The sequence below is a fragment of the Prunus avium genome, chromosome 4 (genome assembly GCF_965620075.1).
Source record: "Prunus avium chromosome 4, drPruAviu1.hap1.1, whole genome shotgun sequence".
In the NCBI taxonomy this organism is placed as follows: Eukaryota; Viridiplantae; Streptophyta; class Magnoliopsida; order Rosales; family Rosaceae; genus Prunus; species Prunus avium.
In genome coordinates, this window is record NC_142287.1 from 26,871,805 (window position 1) to 26,888,636 (window position 16,832).

Genomic DNA, 16,832 nt, shown 5'->3' on the forward strand with positions numbered 1-16,832 from the left:
TTGAAGAACACTTAAATCTACGGTCAGCGATTGATCCCACGTCCAGCGTGGCAGCGTAGCACTCCTCATAATCCAAATAATTAAATCCAATACATAAGAAGGAAGGAACTAAATTTGATGTTTGACAATAAACTAAATTTGCAATAACTAGATGTAATACATTTGAAATGACGATGTGCGAGGAGTGATTTGGAATCCAATTTTTTTTATTTTTCATGTACTTATTATTGTAATAATGTAATCTTACAATTTAATCTCAAAAAAGAATTTGGGATTTCTCGGGTATATATTTTAGTTTCTTTATGTTGGAGTTATGATTTTGAAGATAGCAAAAAAGAAATGACAAAAAAAAATATACAAAAAGAAGGAAAAGTTGGGCCTTTAATTGACTCTTGGAAGCTTTGATGGAGCATTGTACATGTCGACAACAACAACTACACCTCGAAACCTCAAAACCACATAAATATGTGCTGCCAAAACTTTACACATCTTCATGTCAACAGCTGCAATACAGAGGAGAACATGTGTTGCCAAACTTGCACATCTTCATTCTTATGACCAGGAGGAGCAATCGCCTCCTCATAAGCATTAGTGTCCAAGTGTGCTCTTGAGATAGAACTTTGAAGGAAAGAATTGTGAATTGTTTATGTGGTAGTGAGTGATTTTAAATTTTAAGGGCTCTTCTTCTTTATTTATTTTTTTATGCACCTCAATTTTTATTAATACTAAGTATAATGAGTGTCAGTTTGGTATAGTTCAGTTGGTTGAGTTATTCCATCTTTACCCATGCGGGCAAAGGTTCGAAAACCTCAAACAAGAGCGGAGCTAGAATTGTAAAGTTTGGAGGGCTAGAATAGAAAATACAAGTATATAAAACACTTAAGTATTTAATAGTTACATGTCTAGAGCTAATGAGTATAATGAGCTTGAAATTTTATAATTTCCTTGGCATTATTGATTTCTTTATATTGGGTGTTTCATAGATAGGCAACATCAATTTTAGATTAACGGAGAATGACCATAGAATAAAAAAGATATCAAAGAAATTACATGAGCAATGACAAAGAAAATTCTACACATTTCATTAAGATATGTAAGCAATGTCAATTATATCTTTGTACATATCATAACTAGGTCAATGTCTAATCCATTTCTCTCGTCACCCTCTCTTGGCTCTAATCAATTCCAAAACGCGGCAAAGTGTATATTACAATTATTTCGTTATCAAATCCGGATAAGTACTGTTATTTTTGTCCCACTCTAAAGAAGTACCAATCAATTTGCCTTGGATAACAAGTCACTGCTTTGTGTGTGTTCCACAGTCCACTTCCACCACTAGTTTTCAAACCCTAAATTTTGCTGGAGGAAGATTAAGGTCACCAAACCAACAGCACAGCACAGTCTTTATCAAGTTAGCCGCTGAAATGATAGTAGCCACAATTAGCCACAATTTTGCAACCATGCATGCATGCATTGCTGTTGCAACAAGAGTTTCCTGGACCACGCGTTTGCTCATGCATTGCTGTTTGTATTTTGAACCTTTACACACCCCAGAAATTAGTATTGTCATTCTCTCTCTCTCTCTCTCTCTCTCTCTCTCTCTCTCTCTCTCAATTATGTGTGGGCTGTTTTGGTAGGTTCAGTTGGACCTATAATCAACCCACTTGAAGGAACGTGGGCTAACTGTTGGAGGTCGATCCCCCATATATATTTACACATTTCACATTTGTGCACAAAACACAACAACGTGGACAAATTATGCACACAGTAGCTGACAAAAGAAAAACAATTTAAACATTCGAAGGAAAAACTTGCTTGCCAATGGAATGGAGCCCAATAAGTTGGATGGCATCAAACATTCAAAGGTTCCTGTTGAAGATATAACATCATTTTTCTGGCCCATCGTTTTTTATCCACTAAATTTCAGACTTTGTTGCGCCAATTGATCTCAATTTGTTTGGGTCTACTATTGAAAAAACAAGATAAACTTAGACTCTATATATAAATCCTTGCTCAAAATGAACGCTAAATACAAGAAAATCAAATGTGTTCAAATAGGATTTTCAAGAAACGTATTAATAGCCTAGACTTCAAGTTATTAATAGCGTTATAATCTTAATATTATAACCCTAGATCCATTATCCATGACATATTAATAACATCATGTGACAGTATGACCGTCGTACGTACTCTCACTAATCGTAATGTAAGTGGTCTTGCCACGCTTTTTTTTTTTCTTAATCTCTTGTAATAATTTTTGTATTAGGAATATTTGTCCTTCCACAATACTCTAAAGAAAGTATAATTTTGCAAAAATGTAAGCAATTTATAGATGTCATGACCAGATAACCATAGCCTTGTTTGCGATATGTATAGAAATTTGAAGTCGGGACATGGTCAAACATTGCTCTGTGGACACACACAGGTTTGATATCGTTTCTTCAAATCACCCTGAAACTTTTTCCAAAAGGAAACAGAAACAAACATAATATTTTGCTTTTTTGATATAATTGTACAATCATGCTTTTCATATTCAACATTTTTCTACTTTTAAAAGATGATTAGACCAGGAAAATCTTTAGCAATTTCAACACTAATTTTCGAGAACCTCTGGAAAGATTTTGCCAATCAATCAATCAATTTTTACCTAATCTTTGTTTGCAAAAAAGATTCCCAATAATTCACATACCTCCGTCTGCTACGTACCATGACCATGAACATGATGAAGGGAAGGCATGAAAGGGACGTGGAGTTCAAAGTCTTTCACTTCTCTTCTCTAGCGCCGACCTATTTATTTTTCGGCTCACATGATGAAGGGATTGGCTACTCTCAACATCAGCGCTAAAGTAGACCCACAACCTTGAATCGGAAGGACTTACGCATGGCACCCAACTGCCAGCTACCACCGATAAGGTCTTTTGCCTTCTTTTGACCCTCCACTATCTTAAAGAAAATAAATCAGGCCCTTTGGTCATCTAGTCACTACTCCATTAGTGCATTTTTCTTTTCATCGTACTGTTAGGAACAGCTTTTTTTTCATTTCCTAATCAATTTTTTTTTTTTTAAAGTTGATAGACAGACATATATAAGAAAATAGTCCAAATGAAATTGAGATTTCTCTTTTTTATTTTGTTCAAAAGTTACATGATACAGTGCCAAAAGTACTGTGATTTGAACTCGGACACTATTTTGGAAGATTTGAAGTCTAATCTTTTCTTTTCCTTCCTATTTTCTTATTAAATATAGACTACATTTTTTTGCTTTTGGTAGAAAAGCCTAAAGTAAAATGTTTGCTTTAATTTTTCCATATTCTCACTACTTTTTAGATTAATGCGTAGACAAATGTACGTACCTTGATATATAATCTGTTCTGCTGCACGTGGGAAGAGCTGTGTGTGAGGACATGTTAGGTTATGTTATGTGAGTGAATGGAAATCTTTATGATGAGTTGAATGAGTTTAACTACTTGAGTTTGAGTTTTGAGAAAAACAATACATATGTCTTTCCTTTTTTTTATACAAGCGGTATTCTACTTTAATCTAATTTAAACTACGGGGAAGGGAATTCGAACTCAAGTGCAGAGTGGGAATAGCATCTGCTCTAGCCAACTTGGCTAAGTCTATGTTTGAACCGTACATATATCTTTAATTATATCTAATAAGCCCAAAAAAAAAAAAACAATTTACTCAAAAGTCAAGCATTTACTTTAACTTATTGTAAAGCCAGAACTAATAAAGCATGGAAAGCAGGTAATCAAATAGTAAACCCAAATCAAAATATGATGAGAATGATTGAACCAGAAGAATATATATTATTTAAGAAGATAATTAATCATTTTGTTATGTATTAATTGTTCTAGCTAGCTATAAAAAAAATTTAATCATGTTTATTAGCATATAATAGAAAATTTGCAAATATAGCTTAATTGCTCCTGTAATCATTGGGAACATTGTATAGCAATGGAAAGAAGAGACTAGGGAGTTTTTTGTAATGATGTGTTGGCCTTCTGCTGATGAGGAATAGAATTACCGATGGGATTTGGTCCTGAATGTACTTCGTGCAACACTTTCCTTTGGACATGATCGGTGGCTTCTTCAAACAATGACTGCTGTTGAGATTATGAAATCAAAAAGATCATCAGGAAATAAAATAAGAGAAACATATCGTAATTCATTGATTTGTAAAAGCATACGTATATATGATCACCTCACCTTGTCCTGGAAATCATCATTTGATGATGATTTTCTCACTTTATTTGTCTCCTCCACATCTAAAACACACACATATAGACGCATATGTCAAGTAGAGATCATTAGAATTGTTGTATATATTTTTTGTTTGTGTATGAGAGAGAGAGAGAGAGAGAGAGAGAGAGAGGGAGAGAGATGAGATACCTTGTAGTTTTCTTGTGGCCAAACTTGAGTAAGGTAAGAGATCATGGCAGACTAGGATTAAAAGAAAAATTAAGTAAAAGTTCATAGTGTCTCATTACTAGCAATCATGAGAGAGAGAGAGAGAGAGAGAGAGAGAGAGAGAGAGAGAGGAAGAAGGCTTAATGCATTGAAGGGAACAAGAAGATATCGGGCAAATAGACATGTATTTGACTACTGTCTTTTTAGTGAGGGATCGGTGTACAGTTGGGAGATGATCAAGTGCATGCAGTCATAATATAATACATCATGAGTTTGAGCCAAATGCTGTACCAAATGAAAGAATTAACTGATGAGTAATTTCAGTGTTCCTGTCATTTTTCACTTGTATTATAACAAGTGAATTAATAACATTTCATGATAGTACCATCTCACACGCACTCATTCTGCAAGTGGAAAGATTTTTAAATTGGATGAGGACAGTGGACATATATATGACGAAAAATGACGAATCATGTACAATTTCTTTTTTCTGATGAATGAATTACAAATTTGCCAAAACCTAATAGACTAGGCCCTTCGATCATATTTGGTGAGTTGGATTGGTCTGGATATATTCAATTAAAATGTACATGGGTCCAGTCGTTGTTTGGTGGACTTTAAGTGCACAACGGGCTGGATGTGGTTTAGAACGAAGTCGTTGTATCGTCTTCTCTTTCAGCATGAAGTCGTCGTCTCTGGTTTGCCTTCTTCGTCATCTTTGGTTTGCCTTCTTCTCCTCTATCCTCTCTTCTATTCTCTCCTTACTCAAACAAGCTCAGATTTCGCGAATCTTTGGGTTAGATGTCGAATGATGCGTTTGTTTTGTTCAAATGTTCTGCTTTTTTTCGTGACCTGAGATTGGAAACTAATTTTTGGTTAGATCTTGATATGAGTTTGAGTTTCTGGTTTAATTCTTGCACAAAGTCGGGGTTTTCCTTCAATTTGAGCCAAAAAGTTAGGAATTTGCATCTGATTCTTGTTAAGAAAATAAAAAATAAAATAAAATTTTGAACTCAACTCCAGTCTGTTGCTTGGTGCAAAATTAAATAGGTAGTGGACTTAAAATCCAAGCCAACCTAGTCCAATGCTTCAAAACTCATCCTAGCCAGTCCAGACCAGCCCACCAAAACGGGCTTCGTGTTTCATTTTTCAGATGGAAACTAACTGGGGCATTTGAACGATAAAGGGTTTGTGCCCAATAAACTAACAGGGACGAAATCAAAGCTGTAAAAGTAGTAAAGGGGAAGACAATTGCCACTGGGCATACCGTGGAACTCAGCAAAACCCTGGCCGAGCAAGTACAATGCTAATTAAAAGTGAAATTCCAGATAATAAAGCGCAGAGCTGCTTCTTTAAGGAAAAAACAATTTCACAACAGCAATTCTTTTGTTCTATGTTCTTAGGAATAAATAATCAGCCGTAACCGTATAACACTCGGATAATAGCAAAATGGAGACACAAAATACATATCCCTATCAACCTATGGAGGACTGATTCAAAGATCTGCTCTTCCAGGATATCTGGGGAATGGAATAACATCTCTAATATTGTCAATCCCAGTAGCAAAGAGAACCATTCGTTCAAAGCCTAAACCAAAACCACAATGTTTTACAGTCCCATAGCGCCGCAAGTCAAGGTACCACTCATATGGCTCAAGGGGCAGACCCATCTCCTTTATCCTGCAATAATAGATTAATCAAACAATACATTTGTCAAGTCAATATACTACATCAAACTATCCATTACTCGAATGATGCAGAGGGGCAAAACAACTGCTATCAAAAACCTTGTGCAGAAGAGTACTCCAACGAAAATAATAATAATAATAGCAGATAAAAATCACTAAAACAGACAAAAAAGATACCATTGGGGTGATCAATCACACCCTACAGTTCTCATACCTGCTCACTATAACATCATAACGCTCTTCCCTTTGGCTTCCCCCTATCAACTCTCCCACCTGAAATATAAGAAAAGCATAAACAGCACACAAATTATACACACTGCTAAAGTATACAACAGAGCACTGAACTCGATGATATGAATGTTAAGAGTATAATGTCCACCTTTGGTACCAGGACATCCATAGCAGCCACTGTCTTTGAATCATCATTGAGCCTCATGTAGAATGCTTTGATCCCTTTAGGGTAATTATAAACAATAACAGGCTTCTGAAATCTCACCTCTGTCAAGTATCTGCACAAAAGCAAAGCAATAAATTAGTACGCTAAATTTAATCAGAAACTGTAATAAGACAAACCAGCAGAATAACGCTATGGGAATACCTTTCATGCTCAGATGCCAAATCAATCCCCCACTCTACATGGTTCTCAAACTTCTTACCATTTTTCACAGCCTCAGTTAGCAGCTCCACTGCTTCTGTATAAGTTATCCGAACAAAGGGTGTTTTAGCGACCATTGTTAGACGATCAATGCAACTTTTATCAATTTTGTCAGCCATAAATTCCATATCTTCACTGCAATTGTCAAGTAACGACTGACACAGATATTTCACATACGCCTCTGCACAGTTCATATCATCCTGCATGAATACACAAACTGTAAGACTTCTGCATGGAAAATAAGATTCAGATGTGAAAATTCATGGACAAAAAAAAGTTTAGGAAGGGGCAGCTTCTACGTTTCCATGGACAATAAGATTAAAAATAAACACTAAAATCCAAAATGTATATTGAAGACTACACTAGATTTAAGCTTGACACACCTCAAGCTCTGCAAATGCTATTTCAGGCTCCACCATCCAGAATTCTGCCAAATGCCTCGAAGTATGTGAGTTCTCAGCTCGAAAAGTTGGCCCAAATGTATAGACAGTACTAAGAGAACATGCATAAGATTCGACTTGTAGTTGGCCAGAAACAGTCAAAAAGGCTTGACGGCCAAAGAAATCTTTGGTATAATCAATCTTCCCATCCTTTCGAGGGATACCAGGTTGAAGCTTGGATCTCTCCTCCAGTTTCACGACATTATCCTTTGCCTTTTGAAGCTCAACCACAGCAGCACCAATTTCTTGCTTACTTGCTTTAGCAGACTTGAGCTGAGCCACATCACTTCCTCTCTCCTTGACAATAAGATTGGCAGCTTCAATGTCTGCTTCTGATGGAGGGGGGTTCTCAATAAGATCCTTTTCCAACTTTTCAGCTTCATTAATCAAGGTAGTGACTTGAAACATCTCACCAGCACCCTCACAATCACTGGTGGTGATAATTGGAGTCTGCACGTAACGAAATCCATGATCGTGGAAAAATGTGTGGGTTGCATATGCCAGGGCATCTCTGATTCTAAGGACTGCAGAGATCTGAAAGTGGATACACAAGATACATGATAATCACACACTAATTATTAAAAGCGTAAGAGGTCCTATAAAAAAGTGAAATTAGAAAAAGGCCTCGGAGGCAACATATTATCATCAACAACTGCTCTTTAACATCTCTCCGTCAAAAACCAGTTTCATGTTCAATCAACCATTAAATTTAAATTTCATTTATTTGTTCTGTAAGAAAACAGAGTTTTATTAATACCAAAACAAGAAAGTAGAACCAGGGTGGACAAGCTGTCCAATCAGCATCACATCAGTAAGGACTAAGCTACAATGGAAAAAAATGCACTTTCTAACATCAGTCCAAAACCAAAGCATTATTTACGCTCCTAAGAAACAGCTGCTTCCAATCAACCAAACAAGAAGAAAACGTAATGTCCCTATAATGTGAATAAACTAAAGCCCCACTGAATGTATAGCATATACAGTTACCTTAATCACACAAATGTTGATCATGTTTCTAATCAATAAATGTATAGCATATAGAGTTTAATCACATTGATAACAACAAAATTCAAAAAAGTATATATATATACAGTCACATAGTATATCTGTGTGCATGGTTTATGAGCTTGTGCATGGTTTATGAGCTTATGCATGTTTCAAGTCAATGCAAACAGCTTACCGTGTTGGTTCTGGGACGCAAATGAACATAATCCCTCAAAAACTCAAGGGGGAGCCTAGTCTTGGGCAACGGGTACTTCGATGGGTCAACCAGACCCACATGGATCACCTTCTCGACCCGAAGCTCCACCTTCTGCTTTTTCCCATCTGGGGGAAGCTTAAGCACGCCATCCACGACCAAGCTTGTACCAGTCATCACAAGCTGCCCAAGGTCAGCCTTGTCTGCTTCCACAATGACCTGAAGGTTGCCCGAGCATGACCCATCATTCAGCTCCAGGAATGCAAATGCATCCTTGTCTGCCTTCCGACCGGTCTTCACCCACCCACCAACCCGGGCTAGCTTCCCGGCTAACCCAGACCCTCCATCAGGCCGCAAAATGATGGATTTAATGGGGACTCTATCAGAAAATTGCGCTCTTTGAACGGAGGCATTGCTGTCTAAGGTTGCTGTGGCCAGTTGCGCAGTCAAATCGTCAGCCATTAGGTGTTGTAACTTGTAACCTAAGGCAAAAAGTCGGAATTCAAAAACTTCTCTATGAAATAGCTGTCAATATTTAAACCAGATTAAAACTTCAAATTCAATTAAATTAAGCATTGCAGATTCAATTAAATACTTCGCTGTCAATCCACACAAAAACAACCATACGTTTCATTTTGAGCATTGCAGTTTCATTAAATTAAGAATATGCATGAATGTGCTATCCATCTCAGATTAATTCTCATATGCTTCACTCTTCTGGGTTTGCAATTTCAATGGCCAAGTAGGAAAAAGCAAAAAGAATAAAAATTTCAGTAAACAGATGACAGATCAATGAGACCCACAACGACACGCACACTCAACAACATATTTACACACACACACACACACAACTTCATATAAATCAACTCGAATTACATATACATAAGCTATATATCAAAATTAATGAACATTAAAAAGGTGAAAAATCCGGATGAAAAATTACCCGATTGCAGAGAACGGAGATGGGCAAGCGATGCCGAGACGAAGATGACAAACTAAGCTCACGGCGAGCCAGAGAACGGAATCTTTGACTTAAGGCGGTGTGACGCCGCACCAATGGTGTGCGCCTTGCGCCTGTGCGGTGGCGTGTGTCTTCGACGCAAAGAGACAGAGAGAGACTGAGTGACAGAGCTGAGAAAGAGTGGGCGAAGGAGAGCTTAGAGGAGGCGGCGGCGAAGGAAATGAGTTTTTCTGGTTGGATTCTCATCTACGCGGAGTTTTCCTTTATTATATAAGAAAAACCCTGCCACTTCACCTACGCTGAGTAGGATTCTCATCCAATTAGAACTTGCCACATCTCCACCCAATTAAGAACATAAAAATTTGGAAAATAAATAAAAGGTAAAAAGTTTGTCCCTGTAGTTTGCTGATTTACCACTTTGATCTACGTATTTTCTATTTTGTTAATTTTAGGCTTAATTTTATCATTTTAAATTAGAGGATTTTAAAAACATCTTATAGATCAGTCAAATTTCTTATAATTCCGCTACAAATTGAAATTGCGGGGCCAAAGTAATAAAATCGGCAAATATAATAAAGGAGGAAATTAGGTTATAAAACATAAAATATAATGTATTTTTAAAAAAGTGTTTCATTATTTCATTGAAAAATTATATGAGTGTATTTGTAATGTTTTTATTTTTTATTTTTTGTCACACTGCAAAAAATGGAACCTTATATCTATCATAATCCTACTCCCGCCCAAAAGCAAGAGTATTCTCTTGTTTTTGTCTAATCTTGTGTTACCACAACTACTTTTCTGTCTATTTCTTAGGTGTAATGGATGAGCAAATTGTGGCTTTTATAGCTCCACTAGTTTTTTTTTTTTTTTTTTTTGGTTCTTTTTCAACCATATCTGGTTCTGGTTCTGGTTGGTCCGACTTTGTTCATATTCGGTGCTGATAGGACTTGTTTGTGGGAAGAACATATTCCTCCAGCGGGGCATGGCATGGAAAGTGGGTGTATATATTCCTCCAACGAATTCTCTAATGTGGGTTGTGAGCACGTTCGAACGCTCATGGTTCAGCGTTTGAACGTTCTCTCACATCCCACATTGCTGCTTGCTGCATCCGCAGACTAAAATCTTTGCCTTGAAATTAATGATTTTTGTAATTTCTGCGCTTTTAGGAGTAACCTCTGGACTTGTAGGAGTCACTTCAAAGTGTGCCATCCGCAAGCTTCTTTGTTTAAAGGCATACATTTTGAAAGGCAACATCCATCAAGCATGTTGAAAATTTATTGTACCTATCTTAGATACAAGCTATCGTCAATGAGACTGAAGAAGATTCAAAACTGATTTTCTCTCCGGCATGCTAGGAATGGCTCCTTTCACTTGAACACAAAGAGAAGCTGCCGCAGCTGGAAAAAATGAAAACAGAAAAAATCATGAGCAAATTTTTTTAAAGAAACATAATCAAAATAGAATAAGGGTTGATGCAGCCCATACCCGCAAATCTCAAGCACTCCCTTTTGGACTTGCCCTCCACAAGAGCCACCGCAAAAGAGGCAGTAAACGTATCACCAGCTCCAGTTGTATCGAGTACTTTTGCAGCAGAGATGACAGATTGTTTAATTGGTTCTTCACCTTCTACAAATAGAGCAGACCCTTTGGACCCAAGCTTCACTAGGACTTGCTTAACACCCTGAAATTAGACATAGAATGAAACTATGGCTTAGTCAAGCTAGGATATACGAGCACCTTCCAATTGTGCTTAAATGACATACTATCATCCAAATCAATACCAAATGACAACATAAGAGCCAACACAAGAAAGCTGATAGGAATAGTGTTAGAATGTCATAAAAATACCAGATTCCAATATCTGCATGGTATTTCCCTTCCTGGTTCTTTTTATGCCAAATCTAGATGATATGCATAATAATGAATCTTCAGGTTTCAGACACCAAAAACAAAAATCTTCAAATCATAGAAAATGGCAGTCTTGAAGCATGACTATCTGTTCAAAGCTTTGAAGACTTCTGGCAGCAAAACTTACCATTTTATGAAATTTCACCACAGCATGACTAATCTGTTCAAAGCTTTCAGTCGGCATTCCTGTCAAACGACCAAGCTCGGTTTCATTTGGGCTCAAAATATCAACAAAGTTCAATAATTCCTGGGAGATTGGTGCATCCATTCCTCCAGCATCCAAAATGACTGGTACGCCTGCACTCTTGGCAGCCTAAATATAAAATGGTATATCAGACTATACATGAAATTATTACAAACAACAACACAGACCAATAGAATCAGAATGTTTATAGTTTTATCCACTATTTAAAGGGACACAATGTTGAAATTCAAAATAAATAAACTTTATGTGATAAATAGGCAATTAAAATTAAGGGCCTATATGGTCACTCTTTGATGCCTAAGAACAGACCAACTGCCTCATGTACTTGAAGTGACTTGAGTGTGGTCTGCTATCGGATTCAACTTTAACACAAAATGGTTATCAGTGGAAGGTATGGTGTAAAGCCAACAAGACAACTACAGTCCCAATCAGCACTAAACCAAAAAAAGATCCTATGATTAAACAGATTATCAAGCAAATGACTGATTATCCTTGAGCAAATTACCTTATGCCTGCAGAGATCCTATATGGTGTTATGTTGTTTACAAGGCACAGGCCTCAATTCTAGACTCAAATATCCAAATCAATAGCACTTCACACCAATTTAATCCTTTACAGCTCTGTAGAAGTCATAATTGTCACATACAGTTTAAGAAGTCACTATTAAATCATTCAATTTCACATGGCAAAAAACAACATAGATTATTTAATTAGATTCACACACATGCGACAAGTAAAATATAAGTGTATACCTTCCTGAGCATTTATTCTATTCAATAAGTTAGTCTGAAAAAGCTATTCTGAGCAAGACATCACTTGTAATTTCAAACACAAAGTTGGTTGAACTAATGCCTTCCAGAAGCTACATGGATCTTCCTTCTCCCACAAAACCAATCAAGCTATTATGTTGATTACTAAAGAACCAGTGTGCTGTTGAGCTAATACTGTTTTTTGTTGTTCACATCCAGTTTGGAAACCCCATAAAAATCCACAACTCAAAAATGTACTATTAAAACTCCTTCAGTTTAACTCACAATATCTCTACCTTTGATCTTCCTGCCACATTCTCATCAACAAACTGAAGGAAACGTCTTGCCGGAAAAACAGAACAAAAAGCCTAAAATAAACATCAATACTGCAGAGATTCACGCATACAATAGCCAATCAGCCCTTTTAACTAGATCCAAGAAAGCTCAAAGCTTTCTAATACCCAACATACATAATCACAAATGCCAATAACATAAATTTCAATTCCTCTATCATATGGCCAATCATCTTCCATTCTGTAACAAAGTAAATGAAACTTCCTTAGATTTCAAGTTGAAACACCTTCAACAAAACGAATCCTGTTGTGATTAAAATCAAAACTAAATCATCAAAGACTTCACAAAGTCATTGTAAGAGCAAGTGATTCTAATCTAGCAGAAGACAACAATCTCCAAGAAGCTTACCATCTTTCCTCATTACCCAAAGTGTAACATCCAATTTGATTACTATTAAATAAATAAACAAAAGTGAATTTAAAAATTTTAAAAATTAGAAAAGCCCTGACCTTTGCAACCTGAGTGTTGACCGATTCTGGGATCTCCCTCTGAAGCAAAACAATCCCAGCATTCCTCACAACCTCCAAATCCTCATCAGAAAGCTTCTCAGGCCAGCAGTGCATGTTGGCACCACCAACAATGATGATGGAGTTTTGCCCATCAGATTGCAACATCACCACAGCATGCCCAGTGGGTGCAGCAGAAACAGCACTCAAGTGATCAAGGTGGACCCCACCACTCCGCAGAGCCTCAGTGATCAGCTTCCCATGGGCATCTTCACCCACCTGACCCACAAAGTATGTTGGGTAAGAAAGCTTGCCTCCACAGGCAGCCTGGTTGGCGCCTTTGCCACCAGCCAGGGTCTGGCCATTCTTGGCTGAAATGGTCTCGCCTTCTTTGGGCAGCCTGTCAATCTCCACATAGATGTCTGCATTGGCTGAGCCCACTACAACAAGAGGTGAGCTTGTGATGGTGAGAGGGGTTGGTGGGTTTGGAGTTTTTGATGCATCTGTGGAGAAACAAAGAAATAGGTTTCTTCTATTGGATTGGTTTTGGGTGGTGTTGTTGAATTGAAGATGTGGGTTTGTGTTGATTGCTCTGTTTGGGTGGTTTGAGAAATGGGTTTGGATTTTATCGTACCATTGATTTGATGGTGAAAATGCTACCGCTCTCATGGCACTCATTGCAGTCTCTCTCCTCTCTCTCTCTCTCTCTCTCTCTCTCTCAGAAAGTAGCTTTGTAGGACTAATCGAAAATTCTAATACTTTTTAGCAGGTGGATTGGCGAGTTGGTAACAACAGTGATTTCACATTTTTACACCTCAGTTTGTATCTCCCTTCCCGCAAATTAGATGAAAATTGGGACGAGTCAGGTAAAATCTAAAAAAATCCAAACGACCTAACGTGGTCATCAGAGAGCCTCGTTCTCCAAATTCATGTAAACGGAAGCCACGTGGCCGAAACACAAATCTTGCTGCTCCAAGTCCGTGATCTATCGAATCAAAATGCCGATCTCAAATCAACACCGAAACAAAACACTAATCGAACGGCCAGCATTGACCTACCACCATCCCTCGTTTCATATCGACAACAGAAGATCATTCTCGGCTAACGATTTTATACCCATTTGCGATTGTTGTTGGAAAACGTAGAAGCTATATAAGAGAGTTGAGTTTCAGTTCGTCAATGGCATCTTCTGGTTGTAGTTTAAGCTTACCGACAACAGCAGCTTACATTTCCTCGAAAACCCAGTTCGTCTTTGGCTTGAAATCCAAGAATTTTGTATTGAATTCCCGACCTTTGGCCAAACCCAAGAGGCTCTGCTTCTCTGTTCGTGCAATGGGTTCATATGCTTCTTCACCGGACAGAAGTTCTCAAGGTATTTTCTATTTAGGTGTATATATATGGTGACCCAATGAAGAAGTCAATCTGAATTTATTTTCCATTTTGAAAATTGATATTGGATTTTGTAGAAAGATATGTTATTTAATATCCTTGTGCTGTTGGGTGATGCCCAGTTCTGTTAAAAGTTCAAATATTTTCTCACATGAAATGGATTTTCATTTATGTATGTGCAGGATAAAGAATCTTTGATTATCATAATTTTTATGTTGTGTTTCTGTTTGCTGGTCATGTGCAGAGACAGGTGTGGTTGACTATAAATCTATAAGTGATCAAGAATGGAAGAAGCGGCTTACCCAGGAACAGTTTTACATCACTCGTCAAAAGGGAACAGAGAGGGCTTTCACTGGGTATATTATCTGCTTCTTTAATCTGGAATTTGATGTTTGTTATTGCAGAAGATCCACTATCTTTCCAACTTTGTTAGCTGAAATTTTGAACTTGAAAATTTATTCATTTTTGGGAGCTTTTGAGGACCTACTAGGAAGTTTCAAAGCAAAATTTTCATCTTGCAAGTTATGTTAGGCTCTTCAGACCTAAAGAGGCCTTTGGTAATAGAGGGATGCTGATTAGTTCTTTGTGGTCTCTGCTATCTTATTCCCCTTGAATCTTGTATAATAGGAAAATATCTATGTAGGATGTGGGAAAATTTTTCTTGCAGTTCATGCATTGTAGTTATGTGGCATGCACATTTTCCGCTAGCTCAGAAGTAGAATTACTAGCCATTTTTTTTGGTTTCTCGAATGGAGGAGGGCCTAAGCCTGACCAAACAAAGACAATTACTAGCCTTTCTTTACAAACAATTGAAGAATGGCTAGCTAGTAATTGGCTGTGTTTGCGTAATAATAAGTCAGAAGGACTTTCTAACCATGTCATGAGGCGAACATGAGCAAGTTTCTGTATGCATTTTATAGGGTTGGAATCTGGCTTCTGACTTAGGAAAAGGGTGAGGACAAAAGTACTTAGGATAGTATCATAGTATAGAGCATAAAGGATGGATTTTTTCTCTTTTCAGCCTTGAGCCTTGCTCAACCGCAAAAATCTTTTTACCAGTTGCAAGCTTGAATACGTGGTGGAATGAAAAATGTTGCTCATGCTTGCTTCCCACATGAGCACAACCAAGCAACTGATGTCGATGGAGACAGTTAGCTACTTGCATTCCTCTTATCAAATTTCATCTGTTATTCATGTTGGCCTTTTTATCTTAATCTTCAGGGAATACTGGAATACCAAAACTCAAGGAACTTACCATTGCATATGTTGTGACACACCTCTATTTGAGTAAGTACTATTCTAGCTAATTTTGGGTTTTCATTGAATATTATGCTCTTGCGCACTCTTTTAACATCGATCGATAAAAATATTTTCTCCTTCAGATCATCTACCAAATTTGATAGTGGAACCGGTTGGCCATCTTATTACCAGCCAATAGGAAACAATGTGAAGTCCAAGTTAGACTTGTCAATTATAATCATGCCTCGCACGGAAGTTCTTTGTGCCGCATGTGATGCTCATCTTGGCCATGTCTTTGATGATGGACCACCACCCACAGGAAAGCGTTACTGTATAAACAGGTAAGTAATCGATTCCCATATTTTTCTTTTCCTTTTTTTCTTGCCCTTTCTCCCCATATATTCAGCTTTTATAGTGGACTTGTTATGACAAGAAACTACCCCTGCAGTGCCTCTCTGAAACTAAAACCAGAGTAGGAAGCAAAATCTCGCAAGAGGGTGACTCTTTTGTGCCGGCTCACCGGAGGATTGCCAGTCGGTTACAGACGTGGACAGAACTGTTTCATGAACTCACAAATTCAAACTGTTAGCCATGTTTCTTCATGAAAAAGAAGATGTTAGCCATGTTTATGAGGACCTAAAGTGTATATGGGCAATTCCTAAGGCAAAATATACATCTTACTATTAATATCTCATGTATAGATTAGATTGCAGGATATTGGCGGAATTGCTTCTTTTAATATCAACATTTTGGGCCTTCCCCTTGCAAACTACACTAACACCTCTACGAAACTGTTCAGTTTGCTCTCCATTTTTAAGAGGACAATACTTCCCTCCTTACCAATAAGGAGTTAGAAAAGTCCACAAAAGACTTAAAATTTAACTAAGGTATGAAATAAAAAAAGAAATTAGTTATACTAATGAAAGAAAATGAAAAAACACTTTTGAGACTTTAAATAAAAAAGGACACATGTTAATTTGTAATTAAGCCACATTATTCTGTAAGGAGGAGTTCCGAGAAGTATTGTGCTTTTTTAATATAAGTACTCTTTCTATGAGGTAGCTCGATGATCAGGCACCTCTTTCTTGACATGAAAGTTCAATGTTTGTGAGAAGAGGGAAAGGCAAATAGGAAGAGGAATGCTTTCTTCTTTGCTTTCTTCTTTGTATCTTTCTTGTAATTTTCATTT

At 37.3% G+C, this 16,832-nt stretch overlaps 3 protein-coding genes and 1 long non-coding RNA gene across 5 annotated transcripts; 1 reads left to right on the plus strand and 3 right to left on the minus strand.

Annotated features, from left to right (window-relative positions):
• Positions 1-3,864: 3,864 nt before the first annotated feature.
• Positions 3,865-4,677, minus strand: LOC110772945 (uncharacterized). Its single transcript, XR_015835386.1, has 3 exons — positions 4,395-4,677; positions 4,212-4,270; positions 3,865-4,108 (listed from the first exon to the last, which is right to left on the minus strand). It is a non-coding gene; the product is annotated as an uncharacterized LOC110772945 (long non-coding RNA).
• A 1,064-nt stretch (positions 4,678-5,741) lies between these two features.
• Positions 5,742-9,607, minus strand: LOC110772028 (asparagine--tRNA ligase, cytoplasmic 1). 2 transcript variants are annotated; one of them, XM_088251499.1, is made up of 7 exons: positions 9,336-9,607; positions 8,375-8,917; positions 7,138-7,728; positions 6,698-6,954; positions 6,479-6,608; positions 6,314-6,372; positions 5,742-6,091 (listed from the first exon to the last, which is right to left on the minus strand). In XM_088251499.1, the coding sequence occupies exons 1-7, from the start codon at positions 9,597-9,599 to the stop codon at positions 5,908-5,910; spliced, it is 2,028 nt and encodes a 675-aa protein (XP_088107625.1). In that variant the 5' UTR covers positions 9,600-9,607; the 3' UTR covers positions 5,742-5,907. The 2 variants fall into 2 exon arrangements, with proteins under 2 accessions (XP_088107625.1, XP_088107626.1); XM_088251500.1 differs by having other exon boundaries at positions 8,375-8,874; positions 9,336-9,476.
• Positions 9,608-10,543: 936 nt separating this feature from the next.
• Positions 10,544-13,754, minus strand: LOC110772283 (pfkB-like carbohydrate kinase family protein). The gene is made up of 4 exons (XM_021976715.2): positions 13,019-13,754; positions 11,389-11,574; positions 10,839-11,034; positions 10,544-10,750 (listed from the first exon to the last, which is right to left on the minus strand). The coding sequence occupies exons 1-4, from the start codon at positions 13,691-13,693 to the stop codon at positions 10,659-10,661; spliced, it is 1,149 nt and encodes a 382-aa protein (XP_021832407.1). The 5' UTR covers positions 13,694-13,754; the 3' UTR covers positions 10,544-10,658.
• Positions 13,755-14,045: 291 nt separating this feature from the next.
• On the plus strand, positions 14,046-16,415 carry MSRB1 (methionine sulfoxide reductase B 1). Its single transcript, XM_021976727.2, has 5 exons — positions 14,046-14,387; positions 14,649-14,760; positions 15,626-15,691; positions 15,787-15,984; positions 16,092-16,415. The coding sequence occupies exons 1-5, from the start codon at positions 14,195-14,197 to the stop codon at positions 16,117-16,119; spliced, it is 597 nt and encodes a 198-aa protein (XP_021832419.1). The 5' UTR covers positions 14,046-14,194; the 3' UTR covers positions 16,120-16,415.
• Positions 16,416-16,832: the final 417 nt, after the last annotated feature.